Genomic DNA, 20,091 nt, shown 5'->3' with positions numbered 1-20,091 from the left:
CTGGATGCTGACATTGTTTCACTGTTTTTCAAATAGAAGAAGGGAAACGATAAGGTGTATTCTTGATAAGATTCTTCATGCCAGCACTTCTATGCCATTCTTGCCTTAACTGTAGTTGAGTAACCTATCCCCATACCACTAATTTCAGTACGTTTTTGCCTATATTATTTTGGGTAAGGGATTGTTCGAGATCTCCGTTAGAACTAATCTATTTGGATTGGGGCCGGCTTTGTAGTTTGAGGAAATGTTGTAGTTGATACGTTGCTAATATTTTTTTTTTTATGGTTTGGATAGACTAACCTAAGCAAAATATATGTAACTTTTGACTTGTATGAAGTCTTTGTGTTCTATTGCTGTAATATGATTTGCCATCATGTTTCTTGGCACAAACATATTGAGGATTGGTGAAATTACGTATGGGTGTTATATCAGCTGTAGTTATACTAAGACATGATGGTCTGGTTACAGGCTGCCAAAGAAGCAAGATATGACAAGGAAGCTGTGATGAAATTCTTCCGAATGGTCTGTATTTCTCTGCTTGTTCTTGTTAGCTTATATGTTTTGTCTCAAGACAAATGTCCAACTCTTCTGTTGCGCTGGTTTCAGTTGATTAGGAGAAGATATTTTTCTGATGATTTACCTGCACAAAGTCCATGGTCTATTTCTCCGGTTGCAAGTCCTGCACAGACAGTAGATGAAAATTGGAGTGATGAGGATCATTCATACAGGAAGAAGAGCAGGTACTTCCCGCAAGTTACAATTTTCTCTCAAGCTTGTTTAATGCAATAAAACATAATCATCTTGCCAGAATGCCAGCTACATGCTACATGTTATGAGACATGATCTGTTGAATTTAGTCTATAACAATTGTCGTTCATCATCGTCATTTCTTCGCTCATTTTGTTGTCTTAGGTGTTTGAATTGATGATTCTTGTCCTAAGTTTTTTTTTTGTTCTTCCTTTTCCTCCCTTGTAGTTTACATGGTGATCCTTACAACTACAACATGCTCCCTCCTCTTCCAGCACAACGCAATCTGACACCACCTCCCACTCTTTATCCACAGCAGCCAGTTGCAGTTTCTGAAAATTACAGCATCCCTAGATTTGCGTATTCTAGTTATCCAGAAATCAGCAGTGCTGCCAGATCAAAGCGCTCAGATATCAATGTTTAGTGGTCATTGACTCTGAAAATTGTGCCAATCAAAGTGGGATTTGTGTGCATGTGGTCTATGGTCTTTTCATTTTGTTTCACTTTTAATTGGTCTATTGATTCTTTGACACCTACAGGTTCTGTCATTTTAAGCAGTTGTTGTTATATGTTGGGGCCTTGGGGTATAAGTATATAATGATTTATTGAACAACTTGGAAGCTACAGGCATTTTTTTCACCAAGCTTTCTCTTTGTATGCCAATTTGCTGAGATGATAACGGTGCTTAAGATCTTTGCATCTTCTCTTTTCAGAAATTCACTTTGGATGTCACCAACTCTGTTACTTCAATACCACTCTGATAATGTGTTTGTAGTATTGAGGGTATTGAATAATGTGAACCATAACATTCTAGAGGTATAACACTAAAATTACAGTATTTCAATTTAGTACCACTATCGTGCGATCCCTGGAGTAATAATCAGCCAATCAGGCCCTCTCCCCCCAGCCCCAGCCCCATCTCAATGATAATGGAATCTTGGATGTGCTGGGGATAGCTAATGCATGATGTTGAAATCAAGAACCTCTGATGTCCAGAAGGTAAATCACAGCAGAGGTTTCAAGGGTTTTGGCAACTGATTCTAGCACTTCATCCACGAATTTAGCTAGTATTGTGTAGCGTATCAACACTGAGAATAACCTATCCCTCTTAGTCTCCCAACTCGCAATCTTTCTTTTGCTTGCTCCACGTTTAAAATCGTTTGAATAATGACCCTATAAGAAATTGGCTATGGAATTCCTAGTCCTAATAGGTAATGCATCCCTAAAATTGCCAAATACACACAATGTCCTAAAATTGTATATATTTGGCAATGCCCTAAAATTGTGTATTGAATGTAATGTATGATCGCTTAAAATTTTGGCTATGGTATACCTAGTCCATATAGGTTTTGGAATGCTACTTCCATGGCTGAGATAGTCACGACCAAAGTGAAGGCCTTCAATCACACGATTGAAGTGAATGCATATGGTCCTACAACCGAAATATGTCGCTGAAAACGAAGGTGGTGCCTTGTAATTTTTCTATTCAGATTCTACTTCTTGGAGAGCAAGTTAGCCACTTGCACTTTCGAAGTCACCCAAGATGTGACCTTGATCAAGAATTCAAGATCCCAATCAATGTCCTTGCAACCAAAGCATTTGAACTCTACGGTCTAGACGCTTCCCTCCTCAGCCTACATTCCTTCAGATAAAGCGCAAATCAAATCTTTCATTTGGCTGCGAGTTGGCATGCCCTAGCCATCACATTTAGGTCAAGCCGATAAAAACAAAAACAAAAGCAAAAACAAGAGTTTTTTTTACCAGTAACTATAAACAACTACATATATTTACCACTAGCAGACTTCAAAACATGGAGCCCGTGCGGTCAACAACCATTAGCCCATCATAAAGAAAGAACACTCAAATATTAAGAAATTTACGAAACATGTTACTGACTAATATAAACCATTTCTCCCAAAATCAAAGCGATCCCAAAATCTAAACCATCTAAACTAAATCGAAATCTAGGGCTCCCGTGAAGCTAGGCGACGAAGCAAGGGCTCGAGCGCGACCCCAGAGGCGAAGCAAGCTCGTGACTCAGGCGGCGAAGCAAGCGCACGATCCCGGTAGTGAACCAAGTGCGCGACCCGGCGGCGAAGCAAGGGGGCGACCCAGCGGCGAAGCAAGCAGGCGACCCAGCTGAGAAGCAAGGACTCCGGCGGCGAAGCAAGGGGTGACCCGGCGGTGAAGCAAGCGGGCGACCCAGCTGAGAAGCAAAGGCGCGACCCGAAGGCGAACCAAGAGCGCGACCTCGGCGGCGAAGAATGGGCGTGACCCCAGCGGGTCAGTAGCTATAGTCTTGAAGGTCAGTAGAGAAATTTGTAGTTAATGAAGGTCAATAAAGAAATTTGTAGTTACCGAAGGTCAGTAGCTATGGTCTGATTTTTGTGCAATGCATTCAACACTGTTGAAATTTGATTATGTTTAGCAGCTTTACCTGAGAAATTTTGGTTGAAAAATTCTTAGGGTCAGTACCTTCAGCCTCGTGTTGTCATAGTCTCTCCCTCAGGTAAATGAATTTGGTTGAGAAATTTTAATTATTCTCAATGGTTGAGAAATTCTGGGGGTCAGTAGCTTTAACAAATTAAGAAATCAACCTTTAGGCTATTGAGGGTTAGTAAATCTATGTGTATTGCAACCTCATTTTTACGTGTAGCTAGGAGGTGAAAATTGATGTTATGTGGCTGATAATAGTACAAAATGAATTGTCTGAGCTTATTGACAGTCAATAGCATTAAAATGCTGCAATATGTGCAATCTATGATTATATGGACCCTCTAAAGATCATTAGGTTTAGTTTCTGAGGGTCAGTACCTTTAGTTTATGAGGTTTCTTTGTTCTGATGGAAAATGATGAGTTATGTGACCAACAATAGTACAAAATGAATTGTACGAGCTTTAGTTTCTGAGAGTCAGTAACCTTAGCTTCATGATTTCACTAACCCTAGGTTTATTGCAAGCTCATTTTTATGTCTATTTCTAAGGGTCAGTAGCTTTAGCTGATTTTATTTGTATGGCAACCTCATTTTTATGTTTATTTCTAAGGGTCAGTACCTTTAGCTGATTTTATTTGTATTGCAACCTCATTTTTATGTTTACTTTATGGGAAAGTCATTGCATTATGTCTACCTATAGGCTTTGTGGATATTTGATCTTATTATTGCTGTTAGTATTTATTTTGCATTCTTATAAGCTATAATGGTTTTTTAATCAAATTGAGGGTCAGTAAACTACTAAGGGTTAGTACTCATATATTTGCATTTATCATATACAGATTAATCGCAAATGGCAAGGAGGAAGGCTGCTGCAATAAACAAAGAGGATGTACCGATTGAAGAACATGAGAAGAACTATGGTGGAGAGATTTCTGTTATGTGTATACAAACAATCCAATAGGTTAATCATTTAGAATTGCCTCTAGAAACTGGAAAGAACTGTAATTCGTGCATTTCAGAATGCCTTAATGTCTGAAGCTCAGTACATTAAATCTGCAATGCCTTAGAATGATACTGAAGCTCAGTACATTAAGTGTATATAGAGGTTATTTTGGTAATTTACTAGTTAACAGAATCAATTCAAAAAATGGCCGCATGGGCCTGGACGTTGCACATGGTTCAGCTACAGTACCGCAAGCGAATTGAAAAAAAAAGGCCTGCTAGTGGTAATAAATGGGCTGAGATTGTATCTATTGGTAATTTGCTAAAACGAAAACAAAAACAAAAACGAAAACGAAAACAAAAACAAAAACAAAAACAAAAAAAATCAAGCTTAACCTGCTGGTTACTCCATGTATTAATAGAGATCGCATTTGACATTCTTATGCATAGTAGTGAACTAGTGATATTATAACTTATAGGAGAAGGAAACCGAAAGTAAAGTACTATCCTTGATAGGTTAGGAATCTATCATTCAATCTATATATATATGACATTGCAGGTATATGAATCCTCAATGGGTTAGGAAATTATGATATAACATCCATTTAAACAGGTTCAGTTTTGGTTTGGGGTTCAATGAGAAATTAGCTAGGGTTTGGGTTCGCCGAGATTCGAAATGCCAAATTTGAAACGCTGCAAGCTGAAAGAGGCCGCGAATCCGAAGAGGCGGAAAACGAATGGGGGGCATTACTCAGTCGAAGATTTCAGCAGCGGCTCCGGTTCTTCGGAATACAACGAGTCGTTTTCCGCTGCCGTCGAGGTCAACCGGCCAGCAATGAATGAGATCAGCTCTGAAAAGTTTCGGAGGTCAGCTCGAGGTCTCCGGCAAGTGCCGTCTTCAGTTGATTTATATGAAAAAAGGCAAGCTAAAGCTATGAAAACAGTGAAGGGCTCAGGTTCTGAAACTCAAGTTTACTTATGTAAACATTGTGCAAAGTTGAAAAAATCAAAACAATGTTGTGGCATATGTAAGAAGATATCAGAGGGTGGAGATTGGGAGCATGCTGAGTGTGACAAAATTTCCAGTAATGTTTTCAAGGACCTGGAGCACATTGATTGCAAAAATAAGGAATGCGAATCGTCAGATGTGACCTGCGTAACTGTGGTTTGTAATGGCATGGAAGGAACATATGTGCCAAACCTTCATATGGTTGCTTGTAAGTGTGGACTGTGTGATGAGTCAAAGATGCGGAGCCTTGGTGAATGGGAAAGGCACACGGGTTGTAGAGCAAAGAAATGGAAGCATAGTGTGAAAGTGAAGGCCACAATGCTAAGACTGGAACAATGGATTGCAGAGTATAATGAACTTGGTTTAGATAAGCAGCAACTACTTGATTCCTTACGAGAAAAGTACGAGCCAGTTGAAGCAAAGTGGACAAGTGAAAGATGTGCAGTTTGTAGATGGGTTGAAGATTGGGAAGATAACAAAATGATCATATGCAACAGGTGTCAAATAGCTGTGCACCAAGAATGCTATGGTGCAAAACATGTCCAGGATTTTACTTCATGGGTTTGTAGGGCATGTGAAACACCTGATATCGTTAGAGAGTGCTGTCTCTGTCCAGTGAAAGGAGGTGCTTTGAAGCCCACTGATGTTGACACCTTGTGGGTTCATGTCTCTTGTGCTTGGTTTCATCCCGAAATAGGTTTCTTGAATCATGAGAAGATGGAACCTGCTGTTGGAATCCTTAGAATCCCACCCACTACTTTTCTGAAGCGTTGTGTAATTTGTGCGCAGACTCATGGTTCCTGCACCACATGTTGCAAATGCGCCACTCATTTTCATGCAACCTGTGCATCAAGAGCAGGCTACAGCATGGAGTTGCACTGCCAGGTGGGGAAGAATGGGAAACAAGTAACAACCAAGTTGATATATTGTGCGGTGCACAGGGCTCCCAATCCAGAAGCTGTTATCGTTGTTCATACTCCTTCAGGGGTTTTTGCTGCCAGAAGCTTGCTTCGAAACGAGAAAGGGTTCTTCAGGGGTTCGAGGGTGGTGTCATCAAAGAAAACTGAAGTTTCAGAACCTTCAACCTCAGAGTCTTATGAGTTAGAACCAGTACTCTCTGCTGCAAGATGCCGTGCTATTAAAAGATCAAATTTTAAGGGAGGTGAGCGGCTACCAATTTTTCATCGACCAAGGGGACCAACACACCATTCATTAGACGGAGTAAATAGCTTGAGCACATTTAAAGAAGTAGAAGATTCTAAAATTTTTTCTTCCTTCAAGGATCGGCTTTACCACTTGCAGAAAACTGAAAATCACCGGGTTTGTTTTGGAAAATCTGGAATACATGGATGGGGTCTATTTGCACGTAGGAGTATTCAGGAAGGAGAAATGGTAGTTGAGTATCGTGGTGAGCGGGTAAGACGCAGCATTGCAGATCTGAGGGAAGCACGGTACAGGCTACAAGGCAAAGATTGCTATCTTTTCAAGATTAGCGAGGAAGTAGTAATTGATGCTACATGTAAAGGAAATATAGCACGGTTAATTAACCATTCGTGCATGCCTAATTGCTATTCAAGGATCGTGAGTGTGGGTGAGGAGAACCGAATAGTTCTCATTGCCAAGACTAATGTTTCGGCCGGTGAAGAACTAACGTACGATTACTTGTTTGAGCCGGATGAATGTGACGAGCTCAGAGTTCCCTGTCTATGTAAAGCTCCCAACTGTAGGAAATTCTTGTGTTAGTTCCTAGTACGTACATATTTTGGCGCTCCCATATCATCTCTGCACAGAGGTCTGACCACTTCTAACCATAGAAGGAATAACCCTTTCCCCTTCCTACAGAAAACAAAGGAAAACTTTTCTCCTTAAGCTTGTAATTATTTTCAATTTATCTACGGCAATTCGTGTTGTAAGTTGTAACCATATTAGAATAAAAAAGAGATTACTGGGTCATATAGACCTTAGAAATTTTGCCTAGAGCGAAACACACATGAGTCGGAGTCCCACATTGTAAAGCAGAAAGGGCACAGATGCTTCATATTGGCTTACCTACCGCATTGTATCGCCGACCTCAGTCACCTGAGTTTGTAACCCAAGTGGGGGAACAGTAGTTTTGCTGCTAGAGGCCGGAGGGAACCGGGTCGCAACCATCAATGGAGGGATAGCCGCTCTGACTTTACAGAGCAGCCTCCTCCTGGATGCCGGCCAGGCAGACGCAATCGGACCTTAACTTTTTCTTCATCCCATTCCAAAAAGGGGCTGAGCAATAAGCAAAAGGAACTTTAATTCAGAAACCTGTTCTTGCCTGGGTTGATAAGAAGCAAGGTTTGCTTCACCTACAGTTTTCCTGGTAATTAGTGTTCACTTTTGATGATCATAATGTTGTTGCTGCTTCTGTGTTGTTATTGTTTCGCATACGCTTTTCTATGTAGCCTTAGAAAACTACTGTTAGGATGGATTTCATGAGAACAATATTAGTTTGTACTTTGTACAAATAGAATCCTTCCTTTTCCTGCGTAGCTGTAGAACACTTGTGAGGTTATCAGTTTCATGATCGTGTCCTCCTTGTAGGTGTCTCTAATTCAGAAGCTGTCACTCTAGCCATACTTTTAAATGCTGAACCGCCAATTGCCTTTGTAGTAGTTGATACCATCATGATGATTAGAGCAATATTGGTTTCAAATTGTTAAAACTCAAAGTGATGTATAATGAGTCAAACAGAGATAACTTACATATTGTGATGGTGCAGATTAAATACTCATAATTAATGTCCCCACATCTTTTTGGATTAAGTTGTGCTATAGCTGATTGTAAATTAGATATTTCTGATTTGGCATGTGTTCTCTGAAAGGTAATGTTCACTTTTGATCAAAGGTCAGGATCAAGGACACACACTAGTACAATTTTTTATACTTCTCATGACCTTTTAGATTTGGGTTTTTGTCCATTTACCTCATTTTAAGATATTTTTTTCCCATTTACCCCATTAAGTTTTTTTAATTCCCTCTTATCCAAAACACTCTAAAGGAGGTATTTCTTAATATCCCATTAAGATTTTATTTTTGTTTTTTATTTTTTTAATACTATTTTACCCTTACCCCATTGTTGAGAAAGAGAGAGAGAGAAACCATAGGAGACTTCGCCGGAGTCCCGTCACTGGCCGACGGAGCCGGATTCCTGTCAACTTTCGCCGGATTTTAGTCACCGGTTGCCAGATTCCAGTCACCGGCCGCCGGAATCCTGTCAACTTTAGCCGGATTCCAACAAAGTTTTGTCGGATTCCGGTCACGTGTCGTTGGAATCCTGTCATCGGCCGCCGCCCACAGGACTTTTCTGAAAACCTTACCGGAAATGTTTATTGCCCCCAATAGACGTCTATCAACCGTGTATTACCCCCCAGTAGACGTCTATTGCCCTCCAATAGTTGTCTATTATTCCCAATAAAACTTTCGGTTGCCAGAATATGAACTAATCTCCCTAAATTTAGACAAATAAAACTTTGTTCAAAAAAAAAAATGAAGAGATTATATCAATTAAAAAACGCCTATTGCCCTCCAATAGACATCTATTGCCCTCCAATAGACGCCTATTGCTTCCCAATAGACATTCAATTTTTTTTCATTCATTCTGTCTCATTACTTTAAAAAACAGAAAAGAAAAAAAGAAACTGATTTGGTTACCCAGAAAATACTCTGGGCACCCAAGTTAAGAGTCGGACAAAAACCAACGAATCGAAGCACCTCCGGAGCTCGCTGCCAACGTCTCTCACCTGTAAAAAAAATTATTTGGGCGGCTGCAGCTTCTCTTTCTCCTTCTTCTCCTTCCGAACAAATTCTCGGAGCTGAGCACAACTTCTCGCTGTTCAAGGAGGAGACTGGTTCGGGGAATATCTAAACCACACCACTAGCGCACGGTCGAGCTGGCTGGACATAAAGAGACCGGGGATCCCTGCTTCGAAATTTCCTGAATCGGACCCAAATCTCACCGGAGATTATTGTTCTGCGGTGGGCTGCCATGGAATTGAGGCGAAAGAGGCTCATCCCTGTGATTGAGGTTGGCTCCGGCCTCGGCTAGAACCCGAATGCAAGGCTCGGATCCCAGACCGGCGACGAACAAAAGAGTCGTGCGGCTGCAGAGTCAACTGCGTCAACATCGCGGTTGCAGCCGGCGGGGAAGGCTTTGAAGCTGTCTAATGCAGCTTCTCGACTCACTGGAGATCGGAGGAACAAAATTCCAGCAGCACTCCTCGACTCACCAGATCTGATTCGAATTAGAGAGGAGGCGTTGTTCCAGGAGGTGGAATCGGAATAGGATTTTGGAGGGGAGAGACCGGAATCGGATTTTGAAGGGGGCAGAGAGAGAGACTGATAGAGATCGGGGAGAGAGAGTTGTGCTGGGGAGAGAGGAGAGTGGCATCAAGTGTAATTTATTAATTAGATTAAGGCTAAAATTGTCATTTTGCTTCATTTTGGGTTAGTGAGAATAAAAATTTGTTGCTGGGTAAATGAGACATTTTTGTTGATTTTGGTGCTTTGGGTCAAGAACCCTTTAGATTTTAAAACATTCAATGATCTAGATGAAGTGTGAGAAAGACAAGACATAAATAACCAAAAGAATACTAATTTATTTTTCAACCAAAATAAATAAATAAAAAAACTTTTCTTTTTTGAAGAAAAAGTAAAATACAAAAATAATAAAGACTAATGTGTTTAAGGACACTTAGTTTGTGTGTCTGGCCCAAACTCTGATTACTTGTCTGAGTTGTAATAGGGTTAGTCTTACCGATATCTACAGAGATATTTTAATCATTATATGATTCAGTTACCTTGTAAGACACATATTCTTTGCATGTAATCCTCTATATAAAGAGGCCCCCATTATCAATAAAAGTACAACTCAATTCTCTCATAATTTCAGTTTTCCTAAAATAAGTTATCAGCACGAACCCCTAACCCTGAAACTCTAAAATCATAACCTTCAAACCCTAACTTCCCCCGTCGCACATCTTGAAGCCCTCGATCCTAAGAGCCCAGAACCGGCGGCGAAACCACAGAACCTGCGGGAAAACCACTAAATCGGCCACTGGAAGTTACTAACAGGCTTGGTTAGCCTCGCTTCAACATTTTGCTAGCACCTGCGTTAGCCTCGCCTCACCTGACGATTAGCCTCACTTGCTTGCTACCCTGAGCCTCTGCCGTGCTAGCCTCGCTGAGAGCCTCGTTGTTAGCCTCACTACTTACATGGTTAGCTTCGCTCCACCTACCCCAGCATGCCCTATGCACAGCAGCCCTGCACACCCCACGTAGCAGCCCTGCAAGCCCAGTGCACAGCAGCCCCGCACAAGCACACACGCACAACAATTTCTCTCCCAATTTTGATTCCCTAAAACACGTTATCAGCACTTCATGTTGCTTATACTACACTCCTAGCAGATATCATATGACGACGGGCTCACTCCCTGGATCATCTCATTCAGTCAATTAGACTTGACAATGCCACAGAGTTTACGTCAAAGACTTTTGATGATTATTGCATATCATTGGGACTGATGTTGGACATCATATTCCCATGCACATACTCAAATGGTCTCGCGAAAACTACTATGATGATAGCCCATACATTGGTAATGCGCAACAATCTCCCTATATCTGCTTGGGGTGATGTAATATCGCATGCAGCTATGCTAATTCGTTTACGACCCACCGCCACTAATCTATCTCTGCGTTATAGCTAGTGACTGGGTACAACTATCTCGTACTTACACATATTTGAGTGTGTCATTTATGTGCCTATTGCACCGCCACAATACACTATGATGGGTCATCACAGACGAATGGGTACATACATTGGATATGAGACTCCAACAATCTTCCGCTGCTTAATACCCTTACTAGGCGATCTCTTTACCGCTAGATTTGCGGATTGTCACTTTGATAAGACAGTCTTTCCTTCGTTAAGGGGAGATAAGAACACGGATGTTCAGTAGGAATTGCAGGAACTGTCGTGGTCTGTTCCTACTATGTCTCATCTCGATCTCTGCTAAAGTGACTAGATCACACATATCTGCTGCAAACATACGTGCAAGGATGGACGTTCCTGCGAAAGGACGTAGTGCCACCCTACATGTAGGTAGGCATGGCACCAACGCCATAGAGAGTGGCACTCTGGTGTTACAGGTCATGACCACAACTAGGATGCGTGGGAGGCTCAAAAGATACTTTGACACATTTCAATCCTTTGATCATTGACACTCAAAATTCGTCTCATGAGAATGTTCCGGATTATGGTTATTAGTGGGGGGATGCCTCAACGTCAGTACTTATTCCTGAGAATATAGATCTCTCTAAAAAGTTCACGAGTGTACATCAGACGTGGGATAGAAACTCTATCATGATTGATGATGTATTCGTGTATTTCAATGCGCATGATTTCCTTGAGTCCAATGATATCGAACCACGCTCCGTTGATGAATGAATGTCAACGTAGTGGAAATTGGCCTAAATGGAAATATGTGATCCAGGTTAAGTTGGATTCTCTAACAAAAATGAAGGTTTTTTGAGCCAATGATGTCAACACCTCCTAACATAAAACCTATTGACTAATGAGTCTTCGTCAGAAAGCATGATGAGAAAAAGAGATGGGATCTCACCTTATGGCGCAAGACTTCTCACAAAACCCCCTTGAATCGACTACGAGAAGACATATTCTCTCGTAATGGATGTCATTGCACTCTACTACCCTGTTAGTTTGGTAGTTTTTGAATAACTAAACATGCAGCTTACGAATGTAGTCACTACGTATCTCTATGTGGATCTAGATACAGAATATACATGAGGGTTCCTAGTGAACTTCATTCACCTAAGTTAAGTGGCTCTAGACCACGGAGTGCGTTTACAATGAGGTTGAAACGCTCACTAAGTGACTACTTGATTGGGAAAGGATATGTAAATTCCCACGTGTTTCGATGACAAGTTCTGGATTCTATCGTTGTTCATGTTGGTGACATGATCTTCATTGGAAGCTCTTAAAGAGTTAAGGAAAACTGCTGAACACTTGAAATTCGAGTTTGAGATGAAGGATCTTAAGAGAACACGATTATGTCTCGGTTTGAAACTTGAGCACCATATTGGTCGATGCTTAGGCGTTTTGACAAGGTCAAGCCTTCAAGCACGCCCATGATCGTCTGTGGTCTTGATCCTTCGTCCGAGGGATGATGAAGAAGATGTGCTAGAGGCAGAAGTGCCCTACTTAAATACAATAGGCACATTACTGTACTCGGCTAAACTCCCAAGACCGGACATCTCATTTAGTCATTTGTAGTGAATTTGTTAGCTAGATATAGCTCTGCGCCAACGTGATGCTATTAAATTGGTAATATGGGCTTGTTCTATCCTTATAGAGAAATGATGGATTCAGACCCATCACACACCAGGAACGCCACCAACACGGGCCTGTGGCCTTTATCCCCATCCCAAAATGATAATAGTGTTTTGGAAGGTTTTGCTGATGCTGGGTATCTCTCTGACCCACACAAAGGTCGTTCCTAAATTGGTTATATGTTCATCATGGGTAAGACCGCAGTATCTTGGAGGTCTATAAAGCAGACCCTAGTCGCTATATCTTTGAACCATGTAGAGATTATTGCTCTTCACGAAGTAGTTCGTGAATGTATAATGATTGGATTCATAATTACCCATGTTCGAAGCAATTGTGGTTTGAAGTCTACCACAGATGAGCCTACGTGCATTTATGAGGATAATGCTGCTTGCATTGAACGAATGAAGTAAGAGTACATCAAAGACGACAACACCAAGCATAATTAGCAACAACACTCTCCTCAGGATCAAAAGTGAGCTAGGTTCGATCTGAGGATAATATGACAGACTTGTTTCCTAAGTCATTGCCTAAATCCACTTTGCAGACATTAAGGGGAGAAGTCTACATGAATGGTTTCGAAACGTGAAGAGTGTGTTGTGCTCTTTTTCTCCTTCGACAGAGGTTATTTTTGTCCCACTAGGTTTTTGTTACTCAACAAGGTTTTTGACGAGGCAACGAGAGGAGCACCACATTTGGGCAACATAAGGGGGAGTGTTTAAGGACACCTAGCTTGTATGTCTGGCCCAAACTCTGATTACTTGTCTGAGTTATAATAGAGTTAGTCTTACCGATATCTACAGAGATATTTCAATCATTGTATGATTCAATTACCTTATAAGACGCAGATTCTTTGCTTGTAACCCTCTCTATAAAAATGTCCCTATTATCAATGAAAGTACAACTCGATTCTCTCCCAATTTCAGTTTTCCTAAAACATAATGAAATTAAAACAACAATAAAAAAGAAAAGCAATCAAGAACAAGAACACCACACTGGCTTCCCTAAGCTCCATCACCTTCCCCAAATCCCATATATATAAATTGAGATTCATGATGATTTGTGAATCGTCCATGGAGAACTTCATATTCTAAAAAACAAATAGCACTTTCTTCTTCTTCTTTTTTGGGTATATGGAGAACTTCATTACCAAACAAAGAAGAAAACAATAAGGGACACAAATCCAGAATTCCAATCCAGTACAAGCTGGGAAGTATTGACAGAGAAAAAGTAAGAAATTTGTTTCGCACTTGGAAATATGCGATCCAGGTTAAGTTGGATTCTCTAATGAAGAGAAAGGTTTTTGACCTAGTGATGCCAATACCTCCTGACATAAAACCTATTGACTAATGGGTCTTCGTTAGAAATCGTGGTGAGAAAAAGAGATGGTTATCTCGCCTTATGGTGCAAGGCTTCTCACAAAACGCCCTGGAATCAACTACGATGAGACATATTCTCTAGTAATGGATGTCGTAATGGATGTCATTTCGCTCCACTACCCTGTCAGTTTGGTAGTTTCCGAATAACTGAACATGCAGCTTACAAATGTGGTCACTACGTATCTCTATGGGGATCTAGATACGGAATATACATGAAGGTTCATGGTGAACTTCATTTACCCAAGTCAAGTGGCTCTAGACCACGGAGCGCATTTACAATAAGGTTGAACCGCTCACTAAAGTGACTACTTGATTGGGAAGGGATATGCCCACGCATTTCCATAACAAGTTTCGGATTCTATCGCGGTTCATGTTGGATATGATCTTCATTGGAAGCCCTTAAAGAGTTAAGGAAAACCGCTGAACACTTGAGATCCGATTTTGAGATGAATAATTTTGGGAGAACACGATGATGTCTTGGTTTGGAACTTGAGCATTGTGTTGATAGATGCTTAGTCATTTTGACAAGGTCAAGCCTTCAAGCATGATACGCTAAAAGCAAGCGCGCAATTTAACCCTATAAGATGTCATCGTTAGTATAGAGTAAATATGGATCGTTCTATTCCGAGGATTGAGGGTCACATGTCATTGTAAAACAAATAAAGAATTAAAATAAATACAAAGTATAATATTTACAAAAATATATACAAATAACGAAATAAAAAGGGGGGGGGGGTTTAAGAATTAGAGTTTTGAAAATTAAACTAAACAAAATAAAGAAAATGTAAAAACACATATACAAGGGTGGAAATCAAGGAACAAAGATCAAATCCACAATCATATGAATGAAATCCAATCACAATTCCTATAGTTGATCTTCTATGTCATGAGAAAGAAGTTGACCATGTGAAACGTTAGAAAACAAACGATTTCCCATTTTTTACTTTCCTTGAATATTTAATCTAAGTGAAAGCACCTAAATCAATCATATTGAACATGCAATCATAGTCTAGAAAGCTAGCTAATCAAGAACACATTCAACGCATTAAGAACAAAGAAAGGATGTTAACCAAAGTGCACAACCTAGTTATGAATAAGTTCACCTATTTGCAATCCTCCTTAATTGATTTCGACTTTTGTCCAAAGCCTTTACTACTTAAATTAGCTCCAATTACATGCATATATCCTAAGTTGGCCACCAAAGAACACAAACATGCAAAAGTTTTCTGTAATCCAAAATCAATAAAGCAATCTCACATAAGCAACATATAAATCAACATATAAAAATCACAATTTTATTTCAAAACATATAAACGGGCTTTAAACTTTGCCCTTAATGTCATGTTAACTAGAATTCATAACTCTACGAATCAAACAAAGGAAAACAAAAGAAAGTATGAAATACACCGTGAAAGATGGATATATGACATGGCCTTGAAACGAAGAACTCGAAGATCCTTGAAAGCAAGCAACCTTCTAGGGACGACCCAAGGGTGGATGGCGGATAGGATCTTGATGTATTGCATGACTTCTTCCCCTCCTTGGTCTCAACGTAGAGCTTCTGAAGACTAGAGAATGGAGAGAATTTTTCTAATGGAGAGAGGTGTGTTGTGGTGTGATGTGGTTGGTGTGTTTTGTGGTGGTGTTGTTTTTAAACGTCAAGCATAGGGGGTTTATAAGGGGAAGGCAAGGCTTCATGAATTTAATTTCTAAGGAATTATCTGGTTGCACCACACAGCTCCAACCAATGAATTAATGCCACGTTAGCTCTGCCATGTCACTCAACCAATCAAAAAGCTCCAAAATAATTCCATAATCTTTCCAAATATAATATTGCTGATTTGCCAAGATTTTATCTGATTTTTCTCTTAATTTTCGGCCAAAATAATCTGGACTTGTTTTGGACCTTTTCTCCCTTAAATCTCTCTATGGCATCATTATCCTTGATCCTCTCTTGATTTTTGACATTAACTCCATAATTTCCCATGGCAAAATCAGATTTAATTCCCCAATAATATCTCCAACGTAATCTTCTTATGACTCTCCCTTGATTTTCACGTTGTCTCCATAATCTTCTCTTGATAATTCACGGCAATTAAAGATTTATTCTCCCAAAATATCTCCAACGTCATCTTCAAGCTATGTGGTCTCCTAATGCCTTCAGGTTTCCTAACCTCATCAGGATTCCTGTGTTGGCTGGGATTCCTAGTCGGACCAGGAAAACTCCATTTCTTCATTTCAGCTCATTTCCTTGTCATTTATTCCAATCTACCTAGAAAATATAAACTAAATTAAAAATGATAAAATAAAGGAAATAACTAAGAAAAATATGAGGAAATAATTATTAAAACGTCGCATAAAAATGCTCCTATCAAAGCACCCCCATGATCGACCATAGTCTTGATCCTGAAAAGGATATTCTTCGCCTAAAAGGAGGATGACGAAGATGTGCTAGAGGCAGAAGTGACTTACTTAAGTACAATAGGTGCATTATTGTACTTAGCTCACTGCACAAGACCGGACATCTCATTTGCAATGAACTTTTTAGCCAGATTTAGCTCTGCGCCAACGCGACGCCATTGGATTGGTGTAAAAGATATCTTTCGGTACTTGAGATGTACGGTTGATATGGGCTTGTTCTATACCTACAGAGAGATGATGGATTCGGACCCATCACACACTAGGAACGCTGCCAGCACTGGCCTACGTCCACTATCCCCATCCCAAAACGACATGTGTTTTGGAAGGTTTTGCTGATATTGGGTATCTCTCTGACCCACACAAAGGTCATTCCCAAACTGGTTAAGTGTTCATCTTGGGTAAAGACGGTAATATCTTAGAGGTTTATAGAACAGACCCTAGTCGCTATATCTTCGAACAATGCAGAGATTATTGCTTTTCACAAAGTAGTTCGTGAATGTATATGGATTGGATCCATAATTACACATGTTCGAACAATTGTGGTTTGAAGTCAGATGAGCCTACAAGCATTTAGGATAATGCTGCTTGTTTTGAACAAATGAAGCAAGGCTACATCAAAAGCGACAATACCAAGGATAATTAGCAACAATAGACTCTCCTCAAGATCAAATTGAACTAGGTTCAATCTGAGAACAGTGTGGCAGGCTTGTTCACTACGTCATTGCCTAAATTCCACTTTCGAGAAATATGTTGGTAGCATCGTTTGCTGAAGTCATCCGAACTCCCATGACTGTAGTCATCGGGGGGAGATGCAGACATCAGGGGGAGACGTCTACATGTATGGTCTCGAAACGTGAAGGGTGTGTTGTGCTCTTTTTCCCCTTCGACCGAGGTTATTTTTGTCCCACAGGGTTTTTATTACTCGGCAAGGTTTTTAATGAGGCAACGAGAGGAGCACCACGTTTGGGCGACACAAGGGGAGTGTTCAAGTAAATCTAGAATATGTGTTTGGCCCAAACTCTAGGTTACTTGACCTAGTGGTAATAAGGTTAATTAGATAATCTCAGAGAATCTTAGAGATATCCATTCAATGTATGATTATATTTCCTTGTATAATTCAGATTCTATGCATTGTAATCCTCTATATAAAGAGGCCCCTATTAGCAATGAAAGCACGACTCAATTATCTCCCAATTCAGTTTTCCTTAAACAATATATAGATTTTTATATAGGAAAACTTATGGAGTCGAGGCGTGCAAGCGCACTGTTCTAAGAGAAGATTGGTCCCCTACTGCACAGAGTTGAATGACGAACTTCCCCTAAGATACAATAACTCTTCGAGCTCCATCGTGCAGCTACGAAGCTCCATTGAACCTTAATCACTTATGCACTCAAAACGGTGTATATTTAAAATAGACATAGATATAAATGTATAATATGGAAGAGGACTTTAGGTGGATAGGGTGTTGTGCGAGAGTGGTTGCATGATGGTGGAGTGCCTTTTCTTCTCACGAAATCCCTCATATGTATCCGACCATCTTGACATTTCATATCTGACAATATGTCCAACCAGCCTTCCAACCACATGCCTTCCAACTCTAGCCATATACCCTTAGATAGGCCACACTACCATGACCATCAATAGCCTCATTAACCATATAGCGGTAAAATAATAATTATATATTTAAAACATAAAACCGTTAAACCATAAATAGAGAAATAAACACAAAATAAAAATAACCCCCGATATAAATAATGAAATAAATAAAATATATTTTAATTTTAAATCATATAATTTCGAACATGTTGCACTGTTCTGGAAGTTCAAGAGCATATGTGTTTGTTTAAACTAGATCACTCATGGATAAGGCTAAAGCTAAGACTACACTTGCATCTTCTAGAGTCTGCAGTAACCAGTGTATGAATTAGTAGTGCTGCTAGATCAAAGCGCTCAGATATCGGTGTCTAGTGATCGTTCGTTTGGTTGTCATTATTGTTATTGGCTTATTGCAATCAGTTAATATTTGTGCATGTGGTCTACTTTCATTTTGTTTCAGTCAATAAAAAAAAGGTTGAGTATAAATATTAAGGGTTGAGATAATCTTATAAGTGTTGGGACCCAACAAATGACCCAACATTAAAACCGTTAGTATTTAATAATTTATGCTCAATCTTTTTTTAATAACAAAAAAATGTATTTGATGTAATGTGCAACTGCACGTCGGTGCTCTGAATTCTCCCTCACTCACACTCACTCAGAGAGAGTATTCAGTGCACCAATAAAAATAGACAGCTGGATAACACTAAAGATATTTTTTTATTATTAAAAAAATATCAACTGTTAAGATTTGCTGGATTTGTTGGTTTACTTGCACTGCCAGTGCATAGAAGAATTTTCTGAACAACTTTAGATCAACTACAACAGAAACTCAATAACCCACTTCCATGAAAAAGATTGAGAGTGCGTCTTGTGGAATAACTTTTTTCAAAATTTGGATTTTCGTGATTCCTCACCAAAAAATGATAAAAGTTATAAAAAAAAAATAAAAAAAAACATTTAAAGTATGCCATTTCCCCATTTGTCTAATTTTGAAGGGTTAAATTGTTCGAATTCTCTTACAACGGACGAAATCGACAATTTAATAAAAAGTCAGGACCGTTGAGCTTAAAACATCTGCGGATATACTCAATATAGTATAGAAAGGGGGTCAGGAAATAAATATGTAGTATTACAGGGACTTGGTAAAGAAAAGAAAAAGGCGAATCTCTATTTAGCGGCCAGAGTCCCCCTGGAGGAAAGGAATTCAAAATTTGAAACACACTTCTCTGTATTTCACAGAAACAGAGAGAGAGAGAGAGAGATAAAGGTTAGCGATGGCGACGAGATCGAATATGAAGGGTTTCTACAAACAAAAGAAGAGCACCATCGCCGGTGGTGTCTCCAAGAAGAAGAAAACCCAAGGCGCTTCCGCCGCCGCCGCCTCTTTGGGCTCCGACGTCACCCAACCCTCCGCCCTTATCTCCCACGGCGCTCCTGATCTCAAAGGTATACACATCTCTGATCTCGTCTCGCTTTCAATTTTGGATTCGAGTAATGTTGGGGTTTAGTTCAATTCTGAAAATTTGTTAGGGTTAGGGATTTAGGTCCCAATGGGGGGGTTTCTGATTTGGTAAGGGAGGAATATACTCTTCGATACTGTAACAAACTGACTAGCTGATTTGATTGTTTTGATGATTAGATGATTATGATGAGCAAGAGGAGGTGCTGAGGCAATTTGATTTGAACACGGCGTATGGACCGTGTTTTGGGATCACCAGACTCGCAAGGTGGGAGCGTGCCTGCAAGCTGGGGATGGATCCTCCCAAGGAAGTGGAGAATCTTTTGAAGAGTGGGAAGGCTCGACTCGAGTGCTTGTGGGATGGTCGCATTTAGAATTAGGGAATGTGCTTGTTTGTGTCATCTCATGTTACTGGAGTTGCTGTGGTATTAGAGGTGAAAGGTTTTCAGCATCTTGCCGAAACATGGTTATGTTTTACAATGTATCTCGACTACTATGTGCAGATCCTAGTATCTTTAGCTTAGCATTAGAAACTATGTTTAATTTATCTAATTTGATGTGTGACTACTGGCGCTGATGTGGTTGGGAGTTGAGGGAAGCGTTTAGCATTTGGCTGGAATTTGCTTTTGTTTTGTAATGTTCTGAACTTATTATGCTAATCCTGATCATGGCGTTTCATTTTCGGATAGTTTCGTCTACAATTAGAAGCTTTCCCTTTTTGTTTAA

The 20,091-nt window shown here is 40.0% G+C and overlaps 3 protein-coding genes across 3 annotated transcripts in view; all 3 read left to right on the top strand.

Moving 5' to 3' along the window:
* LOC112188535 (small GTPase LIP1) overlaps window positions 1–1,467 on the top strand; it is a 6,674-nt gene extending 5,207 nt beyond the window's left edge. The window contains exons 5-7 of the mRNA XM_024327667.2: window positions 469–522; window positions 607–740; window positions 976–1,467. Coding sequence (XP_024183435.1) covers window positions 469–522; window positions 607–740; window positions 976–1,171 — 384 coding nt within the window. The 3' untranslated portion in view covers window positions 1,172–1,467. The remainder of the gene's footprint in view (window positions 1–468; window positions 523–606; window positions 741–975) is intronic.
* LOC112188178 (DNA polymerase delta subunit 4) overlaps window positions 1–20,091 on the top strand; it is a 25,551-nt gene extending 5,460 nt beyond the window's left edge. The window contains exons 2-3 of the mRNA XM_024327242.2: window positions 19,150–19,352; window positions 19,546–20,091. Coding sequence (XP_024183010.1) covers window positions 19,181–19,352; window positions 19,546–19,739 — 366 coding nt within the window. The 5' untranslated portion in view covers window positions 19,150–19,180 and the 3' untranslated portion in view covers window positions 19,740–20,091. The remainder of the gene's footprint in view (window positions 1–19,149; window positions 19,353–19,545) is intronic.
* On the top strand, window positions 4,800–6,875 carry LOC112184076 (histone-lysine N-methyltransferase ATX3). The gene has a single exon (XM_024322366.2). The coding sequence runs from the start codon at window positions 4,800–4,802 to the stop codon at window positions 6,873–6,875; it is 2,076 nt and encodes a 691-aa protein (XP_024178134.1).

Source organism: Rosa chinensis, chromosome 2 (genome assembly GCF_002994745.2).
Source record: "Rosa chinensis cultivar Old Blush chromosome 2, RchiOBHm-V2, whole genome shotgun sequence".
In the NCBI taxonomy this organism is placed as follows: domain Eukaryota; kingdom Viridiplantae; phylum Streptophyta; class Magnoliopsida; order Rosales; family Rosaceae; genus Rosa; species Rosa chinensis.
This window is presented reverse-complemented; position numbering and strand designations above follow the sequence as displayed.